Source organism: Homalodisca vitripennis, chromosome 6 (genome assembly GCF_021130785.1).
Source record: "Homalodisca vitripennis isolate AUS2020 chromosome 6, UT_GWSS_2.1, whole genome shotgun sequence".
NCBI classification, from domain to species: Eukaryota; Metazoa; Arthropoda; class Insecta; order Hemiptera; family Cicadellidae; genus Homalodisca; species Homalodisca vitripennis.
Genome location: NC_060212.1, coordinates 157,757,540 through 157,775,314, shown reverse-complemented (window position 1 = coordinate 157,775,314; position 17,775 = coordinate 157,757,540). Strand labels below are relative to the sequence as shown.

The following is a 17,775-nucleotide window of genomic DNA, read 5'->3' as shown; positions in this document are numbered from 1 at the left end:
TTCTTATTATTTATTAGTTGTTAGTAAAGGTTTATAATGTTTTAGGTTCTTTTAGTAGAAATAAATATAAACCCAGACTTTTGGATGTTTGCTCTAATTCTGAGGGGAACAATAAAAAAGTCACCAATAAATTGAATACATTGATTTAAATTAATCCTACTAGGATACTAGGACATACAAATTACGTGGCGAGTGGTGACCTTGAGTTAGGTAGGGGTTAGTCGCCGCACCGCGCGCTGTGCCGTGCTTTACGCGCGCTCTATTCGCCAGCCGGCAGCCACCACCGTAGTCAGTGAAATCTGTCTGCAACTACTTTACTTCTTTCAACACTCATACTCCACCAAATGAATACGGCTCGTTCTACGTGAAATCGGCTGGACCTGCTTGGTTCTCAAAATTTGTATTTATTTAATATTTCAAATGCTTGTAAACAAATTTGATTGTTTTGGCAACAAGGTGGGCCACATAAAACTGACTCGCGGGCCGGATACGGCCCCGCGAGCCATAGGTTGGGCAGCCCTGGTCTAAGGCATTAGTGAAACAAAATTACTTTTGTACAGGTCTAAACGTCATGTTTATTCTAACGGTTTGAAAAATCGTTAAAGTAATACATATTGTAATTTATAAATGAACATTTAAAAAATCTTACTTTACTTATTTCACTAAAATTACAGGTGCTCAAACTGCAATTCATTATTCTCCAAACACAGTTCTACTCTAGAAACACATAACCGATGACGTTGCATATTTTTACACGTGGCGGGGAAATTTAATTGACATTTTTTCACAAAATATATTGTTGCAGTTCTAAACGTACCGATCTCGAACTAGTGTTGTGATGGAAGGAATCTAGCTATATGGCAGTGTAGCCAACATGTTGACAAAAATCTCTCCGGCCATGAGAACCTCAGTATACTTACTCTCTCGATAGGCTTCTTACCATTACTATTTGTTTTTTGTATACTAAATCAAATCTCTGCATATAATAAATGTGCTGAATGTCGCACACTATTCCTACTTTGTTTTGTTTTAATGATGGAAGGTTAGTTAGGATAATAGGATTTTAAAAATTTTGTCATCTTTCAGTGACAGAAAAATAAAAGTAAAACACAACATACAAAATGGTATTAGGTCTTGTCTTGTGTGTTTTTTTTATCAATTTACAGTGTTTTTATAACTTTTAGTGTAGCATATTTTTATTTTATTTTTTCTTAAAATGTTTTAAATCATGCAGCAATGGACTGCCACTAAAAAATTTGGTATCATACGAATATGATAATATTGCATTATAGGTTTTAATGTTTATTATTTCTTTTTGTGAATAATATGACTGTTATGTTATTTATTTCCATAGTTTGTTGTTAGTATCATAAAATTAATATAATTATTTTAAATGCTAGTAATGGTTTAATGAAATTAAAGGTGCAAAGAAACAAAATTCTAACATTTGCTTTGTATTTTAAACATAATTAAGTTTTCCCAGTTAGAGTACAAATTGTATGAAGATGCAAGTCATGAGTCATTGGATAAGAGATAACTAGACACTGATTTACAGCCCTCTATCAAAGATCAGGATATCAATATCAGTTTTCACTTCCTGTATAATATTTATCAGTTGAGCTAGCACCAGCTTTGCTATTCTTGATGTTCTAACAATTTATGAATGTCATTCTTATTAGTTTTGATATACTTATAACCAATTTGGTCTCTTTTAAGTTGTCTCTAAGTTGGATTCTATATAATTTACATTATCCAACACTAAGATGTATGTATTTATCTCACTAAGTTTTCCATTGGTCATGTTCCACAAGAATGAAGAAATCAAATTGAGGAATAATACAAAAATAATACCAATAAGAGTGTTTGGTTACCATATGACTGCAATCCTATTTACAATTAAAATTTTCCTTACAATATCAATATCTATATATATATTCCATCTGTGCCATTAATGATATATCAGCTGGGTTTTTGAATGTTTTAGTTGCGTATTTACATTTTTGGTTATTTTATGTGTTGTGTTTCTTGTTTTCTTCATATTTATATTATGCTTCCTGAAGATGTGGGTATTAAATCCCACAAAATATATAGAAGCCTTATAATCTTTGTTTTTTTATTTCAATAAATGAAATAGTATATATATGTATAGAGAGAGAGAGAGAGAGAGAGAGAGAGAGAGAGAGAGAGCAATTCAGAACAAGAGGAGAGACATGCTGATAAAAGAAGTCTGCCTGTTACATAACAATGCTAGACCACACACGGCCAACGTTACATAGGAACTGATCGCCTAATTTAAATGGATGTTCTGAACCATCCTGTGCATTCCCCTGATCTAGCACCTTCAGATTACCTCCCTGGAGCTGCACATGGGTGGAAAAAGGGTTTCACCCGACAAGGAGGTGAAGGGAGAAATGTGTTGGAGGAAAGTTACTTCGAGTAAGACATAAAAAAATTAATACTTCAGTTCACCACCTACATTGAGGAATGGTGACTATGTCGAAAAATAGCTCACATATGTACTAATGTAACTAGGATTTTTTTTGTTCAAATAAAGATGTTTGTAACCTACAAACATTTAGTATACTTATTTTCTGGATATGCCTCGTATTTACTGATAATTGACAGTTTTCGAATAGGTAATTTATAAAATTTAAAATAAACATCAATAGTTTAAATAATAAATAATTAGATCTAGCAGTAGACCCTGCCAATTACAATGGCAAAATACTGGTTAACTCAATTACTTAACACAATCGGTCAAATTGGTAATGATCAGAAGGTACCGGCTTTCAAATTTGGTTAATTCTTGCTAATCTAGGGTTAATACCTATTCCTAAACTTTATACTCCACAATAAAACTTATGTATATAACAATGTCTAAATCCAAAATGTGCAAAACATTTAGTTAAAATTGTATTAAGCTTGATCATTTTGGTCCTTAAACCCTGCACTTACTTGATCATTTTCTTTGACCATATAGCCTTCATCATAGATCTGACCACCTTGCTCTGCGTAGAAGTTGGTTCTATCCAACAACACCCCACACTCCTGACCAGAACTGCAGCTGTCCACGAACGCCTTGTTGTACCTCAGAGCGATCACCTTGGCTGTGCAGCCCTCAAAATCTGCAACGGAAACACTGTGTTGAAGCTATCAAATCGAGCAGTAACAATCAAAATCAAATTGAGAATTACTTTATCACTTTCAAGTCCAATCCAATTCCGAGATTCGATGCTTTTCAAAGGTATGATGAATATACAATATGTACTCATTAAGCAAATAAAATCAAACTTACCATACTCAGTTTCCTTAGCGTCGGACCGCGCCTTGTAGTTGTACTTGAAGGAATCGTTTGTCGGTGGTATTTTCTTATTCTGTAGTTCAGTGATTGCATGGACATCCAGACTCAAGGTGTCCTGGACTCCAGCAACTTTCCCTTGACTGATAACCTGTCAAGCAGTGCATGACAGTGTTAGGTAATAATTCAGCAATTATGAAAAATGAGATAAACTATCCATTAATAGACATAATCAGATCAAAACCTCGAGTGAGGAAGAGCTCTTTTTTCACTTTATCAGTGGAAAAAAATGGTGAATAGGGTGGAAATTAACCGGATAGAAAAGGAGTGATCAGATGAACAGATGCACCTAACATCCCATTTAAATTCAAAAGATTCTGACAAGTAGTGTATACAAACAACAGATCATCTTTATCTTTGGTGGTCATATTGCTCAACCTGCTTAACGTTGTAATCTTCGTGGAAATGCCTCAAAGGATCCTAATGATATTACTCGATAAGATCACATCTAGAGAGGTATTCAAACACTACCAAATGATAGTGCATAATAAGGATATTAGCTTTCATGCTGAACTACTCAGGACAAATCCAGCTCTCGATGGTTTTGGCATTCCTCGCCAATTTAGAACATCTTCCATGCTAAAGTGTAAATGCCATCAAAGAATGTGCATCTACCATAATGAATGGATACCGCAGATCATGATGCACTAGCAGTCACTGAATATTTAACATTCTGTGTTTCATATATACCATTGTAACCGTAATTTTCAAGTTTGACCTCTAACATGCATGCTTATCGGGTGCACACAATACACCAGATTAACTAAATTACAGTTTGATTTCATTTATATTACTGTTTATATCATTATTATTAGGCATCTCCAGTACATAATATTTGAGGAAAGTTCAATTTGGTACAACACTTTGTATCCTGGTTCCCAGTATATCAGTTTTTTTTAAATATTTTTTTTTACCTAAAACTAAATGGAATATTATGGGAATTAGCTAAAACTAACTGTTTCTTTACTGTACTTTAAATAAATTAGATTATATTTATTAAATTTGCTTACTGTATATGTTACACTTTTAGTTTTTATTCTCGAAATACTAAAAAATAGATCAAAACCAATCAGGAGTCTTGATCATTCATTGTTCATTGCCAGAATACTTGTCAACTGACCATTATCATTTCTGGTCCTTTACTACTTTCTGGATTTATTTCTTGAATACAGCTGAATTTCTTATACAAAATTAAAAGTAGAACGGAATAATGTTGAATTGAAATTATGATGGTTCTTTTTTTGGTACTGTCCAGAATGAAATTCAGTACTCAGTACACAACAGATCTCTATTCAATACTGATGTGTACTCCTATTCAATTTGTATATCGCAACTAGAGAATAAAATGTTGTATACAAATGTGTATGTGATACTTTCCTTTATTGTAATGTCTACAACTGTATTTACAATTTGTTATTGTAATTACAAATTCAATAACAAAAAAAGTGTTTTTAATTATACTCTAAAACAATATGTGTAATATATAATATCCAATGGTATGATATACTTCTTTATATTTCTATGTCTCATTGTCTCATAATAATAAATACCTAATACAAAAAATACAATAAAAATATACTACATATCTGTATTAAATTATACACGACATATTATTACATTTATCTTATCAGTGTCAACCTAAACATTGCAACAATCTCCATTTTTAATTACCGTACTTAGAATTCAATATAAAAATTATCTCTAATTTTTATGAATTTAAAATAAACTCTCCATCTTGTAAAGATTTATCCATACTTAATACAGCATAGTAAATAATTCAACTAGGTACCTCAAACACAGTTAATTAGTACATTTTTAAGAATCAATTGACAATATTATTTTACACATCCCTGATATTTCACTACAATTTACAAATGTCTAAATTTAACTACACTGACTGTCATCCTACCTGCGCCTTTTTCTTTGCTTCTTCGTAACCATTCATGTCAATCGTCAGGCCTTTCTCCTCTGCCATGAGGTGTGTCAGATCCACAGGAAACCCGTACGTGTCATACAGTCTCCAGGCTACGTCACCTGTACAGACATTCTCACATCAGTACATATTTTATTACTGCCATCTGTTATATGCTTTTATAATGAAAAGTAGTAGTAACAGAAAAAGGAGTAAAGATTTAACAATTGGAGTAAATGTAAGTCTTTGTTTTATGTCACTCATAAGGTTCAGCAATCAAATGTAACATTTATATGTTCAGTACATAAAAACCTTCATTTTTATAAGATAATTATTTTATTTACTTTAACATTGTAAGCATAATAATTTTAATCAAACCTCCACGAAACGGAACGTTTGACAAGCATCACAATCATTCACGACATGTAATAGTCAAATAGTTATTAAAATTTAAAAAATGTAAACAAGTGTTCTCTTGTTAAAAAAAGAGTGGTTCAATTCAGCCCATTAGCATCAAAACATAACATGGTACCTTAACCAAGAGACAGTTAGAATTCAAAATATAAGAAACCTTCTAAAGAAATGTTTCTGGTTCTTCATGTCAGACCTACCTGGTATTTCGGTAGTTCCTGAGAGTTTGCCAATTGTGTTGTACAAGAGATTACGTCCTCGATTCAATGTTTTCAAAAACTGCTCTTCTTCTTCATTGATGATGTCCTTTATTGTCTGCGGGTCTTTCTTGATCTTGAAAAAGTAATATCATACTTAGTACAATTATAATGTATCTAAGAATTTATTAACTACACATAAATTTATAGAATACCTTCTTTTATATAAAGTAATCTAATACCATAAATACCTAGAGTTTATGCAGTAAATAAGTATCAAGTACAACCTAATTTTAAAATAAGTCAGGTTTTTTGCATTAGTAGAAAAAAGGAAATAAATAAACTGTAACTTAATTTTGTTTTAATATAGAAGAGGTCGATTCTCTTTTATGCCTTATTCTGCCAGCCCTCATTCACCTGGGTGGAGACTGAATTTCATCTAAGGTTTGGTTTGACTAATTTGGCCATTATTTTACAACACACAAAGTAAATCACTACTCAAAATACTAATAAACCAAAATTATAGACAAACTTGATTTATAAACACAGAAACTAAACTATGAACAAGTAACCATACTGGTGTTTATAGCCGAATTCTGCGTCAGGGGACTATAAAAAACGAACATCTGTTGCTATGTGTTTTTCTATGGATCGGAAATCGTATAATCAGCAGTAAAAAGTCACTTATTTAATTTCAAACTGTAGAAATAAATTACTACCTGCTCTCTGTTGGATATCTTCAACAGCTAATACTTAGTTTTTTACAGGGAAAACGCTCTGCATATATAACCGTTCTCACGTTTAAGCAATCATCATGCCCGCGTATATAGCCGCTAGTCGCGCCTGAAGGATTAAGTCTAACTGTTTGGTTTCACATATTGGCTCTGTTCCCAAAAAGAATGGGAGAGGCCACTTCTAAAAAGTGAGTTCTTTTTATTAAATCAAAAACCCTGGAATGCCAAAATTCAGCAGAATATATTCCCATAGTGGCACAGGAACTGTAACCTTGTAGGACCTGTAACGAGGTAACTTTTTAACTTTGTTATCTCATAGTTACCTTTAGGTTGCTTATTAAGGTATTAAGGATTCAAAGAATCACTATCTACATTTTCTGCTATTGTTGATACAAACAAATATCTAAGTTTATTCATTACCTTATATTACAATTAGCTTGTCCAGTAATAAAAGCTGAGGAAATTCTATTACAACACCTATGGTGTTTACGTTTCCTGTTTCTAACCTCAACAAAGTTAATTTTATTCAGATCATTTGGCTGTGATTCATTTATAACGTTAGTCAATTTAGTTTCTTAATCACATGGAGATATCTTTACTTCCAGACCTTGAACAGAAGCAAATTTTTGCTGAAAAGTTGTCTTTTTCTTGTCAACCTGTTTGTTTCCTGGTCTCTGTATTTCTTGAGCTGCAGTCATCCGAACTGGACCAGTCTTTCAAGTGCAACTATCACTTACATGATTATCGGCTGCTGGAATAATTTTGGTCCGACGTCAAAATAATGTTGTTGTCTTTGGATTTACTTCTCATTTCAATATATGAATTATTAACATTATTTGACTAATAATTTATTGCATTCGGATTTTATTTCAGTTTACTGGCATACAAATACTGCCTTTCCTCAGGTATTAATGAATAGTCCTCTAATATCCCCACTCCATTCTGCTTCACATTTAGGCTCGCATTCTCTACCTAAAGTTGAGTCAACTGTTTTCTAATTTCTGATTGGTTTTAGAAAGTTCAAAATCTGATCTGTCAAAATATTAATGTGTAGAGACTACATTGTATACAATCATCACTGTCATTACTTCTTACAGGGTTTTTACAGGTATTAATCATGCTTACCGACATAACATCTTCAGACTCCCTGTTACACTTCTAACAATTGAAATTAGATTTCTCACCAGCAGTAAAGGATATTCACTTTTAGATTTTGTGACACTCAAAACGGAACGACAATTTACAATTTCCTTGGCAATGAATGCCGCCAGTCTTATTTGTAACATACTAAGGACAAAATGCACAGACAAAATGCTCACTTATTACATGTTCCTACTATGCATAATTTTTTTCCAAGAACTTTCAAGGAACTGGCATGACTTGTGATGCTAGATGAGCCTGTTTTAAAAAGGAGTAAGCTTTGTCTATGATAATAATTTTCTTGAATAACACTTCAATATATAGTTACTAGAATATTTTGAAAGATTTTACCTGCAAGACTGATTAGAATGTATTTACTACAGAGCAATAGAGACACTCCACAATTTATAGTTACTGCAGAGAAAAAATGCTGAAGAGGAGGACATCTCAATCCTACTTTATTGCCTCTAAGATGAAGTTGAAAATGAAGTACAGGGAAAACATCTATCAAGATCTAACTCAGGAAGGATAGACAATGTGAGCAGGAGAGATGAGGAAATGATTTATTGGGTCAGTTAAATTATGTAATGTAGCCTAACCCTGCATGCTATGACGTGCTAAAGGCGAGTGCTAGAATTTGTGTGTCTCAAAATAAATTTCCCTTCTTAAAGAAAAGAAGATAGAAACTAAATACAAAGTATATCACTACAATAATACAATAAAAGACCAAATATTTTCCTCCAATAATAACATAACTACTGAAGGAAAAAGTCACAAGAAAGTATTATTCTGGCAAGATTTAAAACTTACTTAGTAAACACAATTCTTAATTTAAAAAAAAATCAAATTCTTTTTAACAAAAGTGATAAATAAAAAAAAACTCACTTCAGGGAATGTGTCCCCCAAAGACTGTACCACAGTGTCGACCAGAGAAGCAAAAAATCCTGGCTTTGCATTGAGTTTCTCCGTGGCATATCTTACTCCTCTCCGCAGAATACGCCTCAACACGTACCTAGCAACAACAACCGATTAGTGTACAAATTATGATTAAATGTGAAATACAGCAATATGAAGTCAACTAGATAAATCTCAACAGGGCTACTACTATTTGAAAGTCAGGCTGTTACAACACTTCCATTGACAGTTTAATTTTCTACAGATTTAAGCAATGCATATAGCATAAAAACTGCATAATAAGTCAATTCCAACACAAGTGGAAAGCTATTTGGGCCGAGAGGTATTTATATGAAGCATCCAGTCAGTCTTTAATGTTTGTTTAGCAATACAAATGTACAATAAAAACTGAAACAATAAAGAGGTAGTAGCACATGTAAAAGACCAATAATAGAGAGCTATAAAGGAGCTCCACCTATCTAAATATAATCACAGTGTGGGAGCAGGTACAGCCCTGTGTAGCAGAGTTTGTTTTAATTAACTTGCATAATTAACATGAACTAATTTTTTTTTTTTTTTTTGCTTTATTCTGCCTGTCCTCATGGGCCACTGGCCTGTGCGAGGATCTTATGAAACAGAATAAGGAGGAGAGTCGATACAGTAAAAGGTCGATGGTACTGATAAAAAGTGCAACGGTCACAGACAGGATTCGAGCCTGCACTATCTCTAACTCAGACTCAAAGTCCAACGTCTTAGACCACTCGGTCATCGGCACTCCCGATTATCATGATTGATAATCTATATATATAAAAGAAAGTCGTGTTAGTTACACTATTTATAAGTCAAGAACGGCTGATCCGATTTGGCTGAAAATTGGTAGGGAGGTAGCTAAGAACTGGGAGAAGGACATAGGATACTTTTTATCCCGTTCCCGATTCAGGATTCCGCCCCACTGGTCTCTAAAAGTTACAGAAATATCCGTAAGAAATGCATTGCAGCAAACATATGTTATTAAGTGATAGAGCCTTTTCAAATTTAATCAGCTGTTCTTTGTAAACATATATAATGCGACAAAAGAAATATATGTTTATATCATTTAATTACTATTTTAAATTTCTTTACACTTATAGTTTGAAAGCATAGAGTAAGCTTAAGAGAAACAGCAAATTTTGTTTCAACTGTTTCTGCAATCACTGTTAAACATAGACTTTACTATCCAGATAATACAATTCAAATTTGACGTAAAAATTCACCTTTAACTGCAATATTTATCTAATATAAACCATGCTTAACATCTGAAGCTCATAATCATTAGACTGTAATAATATGTACCTAAAATATGCCTATTTTCGTTTCAAAATTACATTGAGCGCCATCATTTATTACATTGTATGTGCGCTAATGAATTCCGACTTTTTGACTCCTGTCCACGATGGTCTAATATAGTTCAATTATATACAAAAAATCATTGAATATTGGAGAAAAATTCCACTTATTTCACAGGTGCATATTGAGACGCTTTTAAAATTTAAATCTTAAATAGATCATGAGCTTGGAGTATCTTTCAGTGACTATCATTTATCTCAGAAGGGTAATAACGACATTCAAAAGAAAATATGCCTCCTATGTCCCAATTTTTCTGTAGGAAATCGTGTGCGAAGCCGTGGGTATTTGGTTGTAATTGGTATTTTATTGAAAATGAAGAGTTTTCGTTATAAATACTACGAATTTATTGACGAACTAGCTGTTACTCGCAACCAATTGCGCATAATTGCTTTTACTAAGTAATATAAGGACTTCGGTTCTTAAGATTTGCGTGCGAAGCCGTGGGTAACAGCTAGTATAACAATATTATTATAATTCTGTTTGTAGTGTTTTGAATGTCACTTAACACCTGAGTATTTCTTGTGCTGATGTTATTCACTTACCCCCTGCCCGTACTGTCAGGACGTCCACCATCTGCTAGTGCTATAGTCAAGGTACGAGCGTGGTCCGCCAGTACACGATAGGCCATGTCTACTCCATCCTTGTCTTCTGCCCCGACCTTCCCTTGGTATGGTCGTGCTTGAGTCCCCTGGTAGCAACCATCACAATCAATTTAATTACTAATTTAACTACTAAATTAAATTTCAAGAATTGTAATACTTTAAATTCATTTAACACTTTTATCAATCAATAATAATATCTTCATTGGCTTTTTTATTAATTCTCAACTTAATATAGATAGATGATGCTGAGTGCATCTAAATATGTAGTAGAGTTGTTATTTGATTCAAAACTCATCAGAGTTTTTACAGAAAAGAAATCTCACTTTATAGATTGTCATGAGGTCTTTAAAACATATGCATTTAAATAAGCATAACTTATGCATGTATGAAAATATGAATAAAAGGTGATAGAAGAAGTGAATCAATCATTGTAAACTTCAACAATGAAGAAACAAATAAACAAATAAATATAAAACAAATATAAGAAACTACTTTCATTTTAAAACAGAAATAAAGTGAATATTTTTTTACTCGATTATATAGTACGATAAACAATTACTTTAAAGGAAGAAAGGAGGCTATAAAGTATAGAAAAGAATGCACTGGCTAGTACTTGTACCGCACAATAGAATTGAGTTATAATGTGTGCTGGAGGGCTAGATGTGAGATCCACTAAGGTTTTAGTTGTACCTTCTGTATGGCATCAAACAGGGGAAGGAAGATGTCTGTGTCGTAGTTGGACCGCTTGTCCTGTATAACAGAAACAAGTCGCTCCAGTCCCAGGCCGCAGTCGATGTGCTTTTTGGGTAACAACCGTAGGCTCCCATCATTCTCTCTATAAAAAAAATATTTATTACAAATTATTAGTCAGCATTATCCAACTCATTGTTGAAAGAATATTTATAAGAATATTTTTATTCCGCAAACAAACTACCCCGATTTTAAATAATATTGGCTGAATGAGACGTTACCTGTTATACTGGATGAACACAAGGTTCCAGATCTCCAGGACATCAGGGTCGTCCTGGTTGACAAGATGCGCAGCCTCTCGGCCTCCAACCCTGTCAAAATGCAGCTCAGAGCAAGGACCACAGGGCCCTGTGTCTCCCATCTCCCAGAAGTTGTCCTTCATACTCCCAGGCAGGACGTGGTGTTCTTGCACTCTATCACACAATTAACTATTTAGTCTTGTGCCTTAACTAAACACAACAGCTACATCTCAATTTGCATAAAAACGTCTCAGCTTTTTAATCATTTTTAAGTGCACTACAAAAGCTAGACTGTGGATTTTTATATAGCAGGTTGCTTGATAACTGAGGTTTAATGACTTGTTAGGTTAAAATTGTTTATGTTGTTTAGTTTATTCTAGTCTCATGTACAAGGATGTTTAAAAAAAATATCCAACCTTATTTTCGTTATGCATGTGCACACTGACACACAGATGTAGCACACCAAACCTGCATAGTTATATAATCTTTCTACTCTTAAGTATTAAGGAGGCCTTGGGTATAACTCCCTTAACACTCAAATGGCCACCTTCAGCAAAATGAGAATTTTTTTGATCTATGAACAAAGCCCAATGGAATGAAGCCATTTCTCACCTAGAAAACCATATTACCAGTTTTCAATACTGTACCACTATATTTAAAGTGCTGACCACAAAAAAAATGTTTAACTTTTAGAATCTTTTACAAACAAATATGAACTTACCCTAGTTTGATCCAGATTTGCCGACATTCTTCATCAGGCTCTAAGCCAGCTTCTTTATTGCCACCAAAGTAAGTCACGTACAAGCGCTCAGAGGGTAGTTTAAATACTTGAGTTAAAAGTTCCCATGCCCAAGCACAAACTTCTTTCTGAAATTGTACATTAGTTACAAAAAAACACTTAATTTTTAGGACATTATCCATTATCCAGATCTAAAAAGAAAGAAATATTTATCATTAATTTATTTAATATTAACCCCTTAACTGCTGAGAAATACAACGAGCCCAGGAACAGTACTACTCTCGTGTTTACACGTTCCGAAGCGTCGTGGCCTCACTGCTACTCTCGTGTTTACAGGTTTGTAGACACGACACGGTTGTAGGCTGGTTATTGTTTATTTCTTGCAACCTACGGATCATTGACTGCTCTCTGGTGGCTATTTTCAGTACTACAACAGCTGCTTTACAAATGTCTTAGCTTGGTTTTAAACTATGGTACTATGTCAAGAGCACATGTTTACATCAAAATATTAGCTCTTGTCTAACCACAATTTAGTAGACCCGTGTATGTTTTGTTGTGTGGTGCTTTTTATGATTCGTTTATTTCAGAATGTGAGATGGATAATAGCTACAATAACAAAAGTAAAATTAGACAATTTCTTGAAGAATGCAGTTCACAGGTAAACAACGAAAATGCCTGCTTGTTGGAAAATGGCGGATGCTACAACAGTATAACATAACCAATTAATTTTTAAATAAAATTTAAGTAAGAAACCGGTTTGTATTCTAATTGTAAGCTGTAGTTAATACAGCCCACCGACATCCACGATTTAACCTTGAACACTTCACGCTGACCATGCCGCGATTCTCTCAATCAGCCACGGTAATGGCTCAGCGCTACTGTACATGTTTACACGTCTACAGCTGTTAAATATGTATTTTACCCTGGTAATATATATTCTTGAGAGGAAATCACACTAGGAAAAACACTTTGTATGTCAGAATACACCTTTACTAATACTTTTAAAGTGATTTAAAAAGTAAACCAGGGATAAATTATAGCCTATATATTTTGATCTTACTTAAGAATAAGAAGAAAAAAGCTCAAAGGTAGAGCGATGAGAGTTTGTGGAAAGGGAATCATTTGATGTTTAGTAACCAACAACATGAAGCTCATCATTTTGTGATTGTAAGCATTTACTAATTAGGCAAATATGATTATTACATCAGGATGGGGAGCACAAATTTGCAAGTTAAACCGAAAAGATGTGAAACTCACTAAATTACGGCTTCTCATACACAAAATGTAATTATTATAAGGAGAAAATAAGAAATTACTCCTTTTACATTAAATCTACATTAGATGTTTCTTCATTAAGAATATTTACTAATCTTGAACAAACATTGTTGGTGTATAAAAAACTACACACAGTAAGTTGACCCTGGCCAATGATATACAGTAAAACTATTTTAATTATTTAACAGTCAATAAAAAACATTAAACCTGGCGAACATTTATATTTTAAACAGATTGTTTAAAAAACCAACTTGTTAAAAGGAATTGACTGAATTGCCAAGAGTGTTTTGTTAAACAGCAGCCGATTGAGACGTTACAAATTATATCTACCGTAAAACATTTGTCAATTTTAAAAACATTGGGTACATGACTTCTGTCAAGAAGATATAATTATAACTGTTACGTAATTATAAAACACAGTGAAAAGATAGAGTATTTGAAAGAAAAACGCAATTAAAGTTTCCTACGCCGTATGAGAAAATGTATAGTACAGAAGAATAAACAAGGTTCTATAGAATAGAGGAAATATGACCACTGCAAATTTGCGAAAGTTCCTGCCAACAAAAGAAAGACCTGTTCAAAATACAGAAAGAGATGTAAAAATGGGAAACCTTCTTGAAATGACGAATAGTGTCAACAGAAAGAGACTGCTAGCAAAATGAATTTTACAGCCAAAAACACCCAAAGGGCAATAGCACCATTTTAGAACGATTGTTCTAATATGATAATTTTAACCCTTATAACGTCACAGACGCCGTATGGCGCATAGACAAGCTATCGAAACGGCAAAGACGCGGTACGGCGCATCGACACAAAACTGCGTCTATAGCAAATTTAAGTTCCTTTTAAATCCGATCAATGTCACTAATGGTATGCGTCAACCATGTGTGTGGGTTATTGACCTATGTCAAGCGTCAAAATATAGCTGTCGCGTTACATTGTTTGAAACAATAGACGCAGTGTCTAGACACTCTCCCCGCCACACGGCACAGACGCCGTACAGCGTGCGCGCTTTTGTTTGCAGTTTGGCTTCAGGTAGTGCGTGTCTAACCATCGCTGAGTCGGTTTCCTTCGTCGTGTTTTCTGTTTATATGGTTTTTATTTATTTTTAATTTTATTATATATAATTTATTTTAATTATATTTATATAATTGTCTGGTAATGTTTATAGTTTAGCTAATAAAATTTTGTGTGCATTTTATTTTGACTTTATTTATATCTACAATTTAATGTCCCATAAATATATGTACGTACAAGATAATTTTAAAATTTTTACTTTTTTATACTTACCATAATTATAGAAAGTAAAAATAAAAATGAACTTTACACATTTAAAATTTTTTTTTTAATATTGTGCCGTTTGCTGGAAGTCGTGAAAAGATATACTGATGTTATAAGGGTTAAATGGCTATCATATTTGAAATTCAAATAGTTTTTAAAGCTTTTAGTTCTTTTACCTCTACCAAACCTTTTACCATATTAGATTCCCTTGTTCCTGTGGGCACATATCTCTCAACTAACCTTGAAATAGTCTCCAAAGGACCAGTTTCCCATCATCTCGAAAAACGTATGATGGTACACATCCTTGCCCACATCGTCCAGATCATTGTGCTTGCCTCCGGCTCGGATGCACTTCTGGGAATTGACGGCTCGCAACACCTTCGCCATATCACTCGAAGGATCCACAGTCCCCAAGAAAATGGGCTTGAACTGAATACACCTCAGATTAAATCCAACATACGACTTATTATTATATTATATACAGAATAGCGTATATTCCTATATCCATAGAGAAATTTTTATTTTTCATATTTAACCAGTCAACAATTACTCTTAATCACATTTTTGTATTATTTTCTACCAAGATTATCATCCTTATTTAACAATGATTAATAATAAAATATAAAAATGATTACAATAGTATCTTAACCCTTGTGCTATCACGTCTAATAAAAATACACTAGTATGATTACATATACCATGATGTCACGTTGGGGGAGAGGAGGGTGTTGATAGGTGATTAATACAGTTTACATTAGTTAGTAACCTTTCACTGCTACCAGTATAATCACAATCAGTAGGATCTCTCATTTGAGTAAAAGGATTAATAATGTGTACATCAGTTAGTGTGGTGTTGAAATACAACCATTTTATTGCTATGTATACTGTCGAAACTTGATAAACAAAACGTTAAAAAAGGACAGGAAAAAATTAGGTATCATATATTTTGAGTAAACAAGACTAAAGTTAATGAGGGTGAAAATCGCTGATTTGGTTTACAGAGCCCAAATTTTATTGTATCTTACATGTCTACATTATGTTACAGGCATTAAACTTGTTTGTGTGACTATTTGTTAACTTGAACATCTTACATAATTACAACATGTTTTGTTATGAAAATATTAATTGAAAAATATTTTAATGGGTGGTATTTTAATTTATAGTATTCATTACAAGTAAAGTAAACGAATAATACATTTAAAACAGAGTAGAAAATTAATTTGAAAAATACATTGCAGAAATGTAACAACAAACTGCAGTGTTGTAACAAATACAAAACTGTTGATTGAATTTAAATTACTTTACTGAGTTAATAATAAAGGACAACACTCGAAGATACAGTTAAAAAAAAAGAAAAAACTGTTCTAATTAATATTGTCTTAAAATAGTCTAAAATTTTATTTTTTATCATGAGATGTGATTTAAAACAAATCTGAATTTGAATTAGAAATAGACATTGCAACACAGTCGCTCATAAGGTTTTTTCAACAAAATACCGACAGAACATATCTATGACAGCAACATCTTCTATCAGTATGTATAGAAAAATCACTGGGCATAGCACAGAAATTGCTTGGCAGCTCGGTGGTTGTTGAACTCTGATTTATTGAGGTGCCTAATCTTATACTTTAATTCAACCTTCGATTTATACAGGTCTGTATAGATGAATCTTGAGCAACAAAAGATTAACATACTGTTCCAGACAATGGATATTCCACTTATTAAGGTGTTTATAACATAATATTCAAGTTACGGAGGTGAAATTACAATGAGTGTTATGAGAAGTTCAAGTAAATTTAAAAAACTAAGACTAGTACGACATTTTGAGTTATTGAGGGTATCAAGGTTCGACTGCACTAGCATTAACCACATACATAAACATCTCAATGCTACACAAAAATATTTTCACACCTTGCTATACCTGAAATTGACAACCAATCTGTCAAACATATGATTGAATAAGTCTGTTGTCCAAACTCTGATGTATTAACCCTTCGCGCGCTGTTGACAAATATAACCGCCAATATTTACTTTGCTAAAACGCTGTTGACAAATATATTCGCTTTTAAACATTGAGGTTATTATTGGGAGTAAGTAGTTCCCAGTTTTGCCGGTGGAGTGCAGCAACTGCTGGAGCATATATCCCTCAATAGAAAAGCACAGTAATAGTTGTCCCCGCCTCCCGGTTTTTCTCCAAGCTGCAAAATGGCGGCGCACTACCCATGCCACTGCCTGTTTTGCCAGACACTAGCGCTACTGACGAACTAACTCGCGCGTTTAGTTCGTTCGTGGACTGCGAGTGGATCTGTTGTGTTTACGTTGTCAAATTGGTTTTTGACATATTGGGAAGATGTGTTGTGTGTATACGCAACGGTTTACGCAAAGAGACCATTTACGTGTGCGAGACATGCACCGCCCGGCGAACCTGCACCCGGATACGTGTTTCAAGACGTACCACACGTTGACGTTATCTTAAAACTCCGTGATGGCTAATTTTAGATCTTTTTATAACCATTAGTGTTTTATTTTTAATTGTATAATATACATACTATACATATAATACACTACAATATAATATTATACACGATAGTAAAATTTCGTTCAACATTTCGTTAAATTTGGTGTATTTGTATTGTTTTATAAGTTAAATAAACGTATTAAAAAAATTATCCTTTTTTGTTCCCAAAAGACTTTTTATATGGTAACAAACTCAAATACAATATTAGCGTTGACTTTATTGAAAAAAAGTTTTTGAAGTATATGTAGCGTTTGAGTATGGTGCGTCCCAAATTGCCGTAGCGCGGGAAGGGTTAAGTTCACATCTATTTTTGTTATTAGTGGAAACTTTTTTCAAGAA

The 17,775-nt window shown here is 33.3% G+C and overlaps 1 protein-coding gene across 2 annotated transcripts in view; it reads right to left on the bottom strand.

Annotated features, from left to right (window-relative positions):
- LOC124365067 (alanine--tRNA ligase, cytoplasmic) overlaps positions 1-17,775 on the bottom strand; it is a 37,915-nt gene that overhangs the window by 15,482 nt on the left and 4,658 nt on the right. For both annotated transcript variants that reach the window (XM_046820989.1, XM_046820988.1), the window contains exons 3-12: positions 15,159-15,347; positions 12,345-12,490; positions 11,606-11,797; positions 11,325-11,469; positions 10,575-10,720; positions 8,638-8,764; positions 5,882-6,014; positions 5,268-5,392; positions 3,296-3,449; positions 2,956-3,125 (exon numbers count right to left, since the gene is read on the bottom strand). In XM_046820989.1, the coding sequence (XP_046676945.1) occupies positions 2,956-3,125; positions 3,296-3,449; positions 5,268-5,392; positions 5,882-6,014; positions 8,638-8,764; positions 10,575-10,720; positions 11,325-11,469; positions 11,606-11,797; positions 12,345-12,490; positions 15,159-15,347 (1,527 nt within the window). The remainder of the gene's footprint in view (positions 1-2,955; positions 3,126-3,295; positions 3,450-5,267; positions 5,393-5,881; positions 6,015-8,637; positions 8,765-10,574; positions 10,721-11,324; positions 11,470-11,605; positions 11,798-12,344; positions 12,491-15,158; positions 15,348-17,775) is intronic.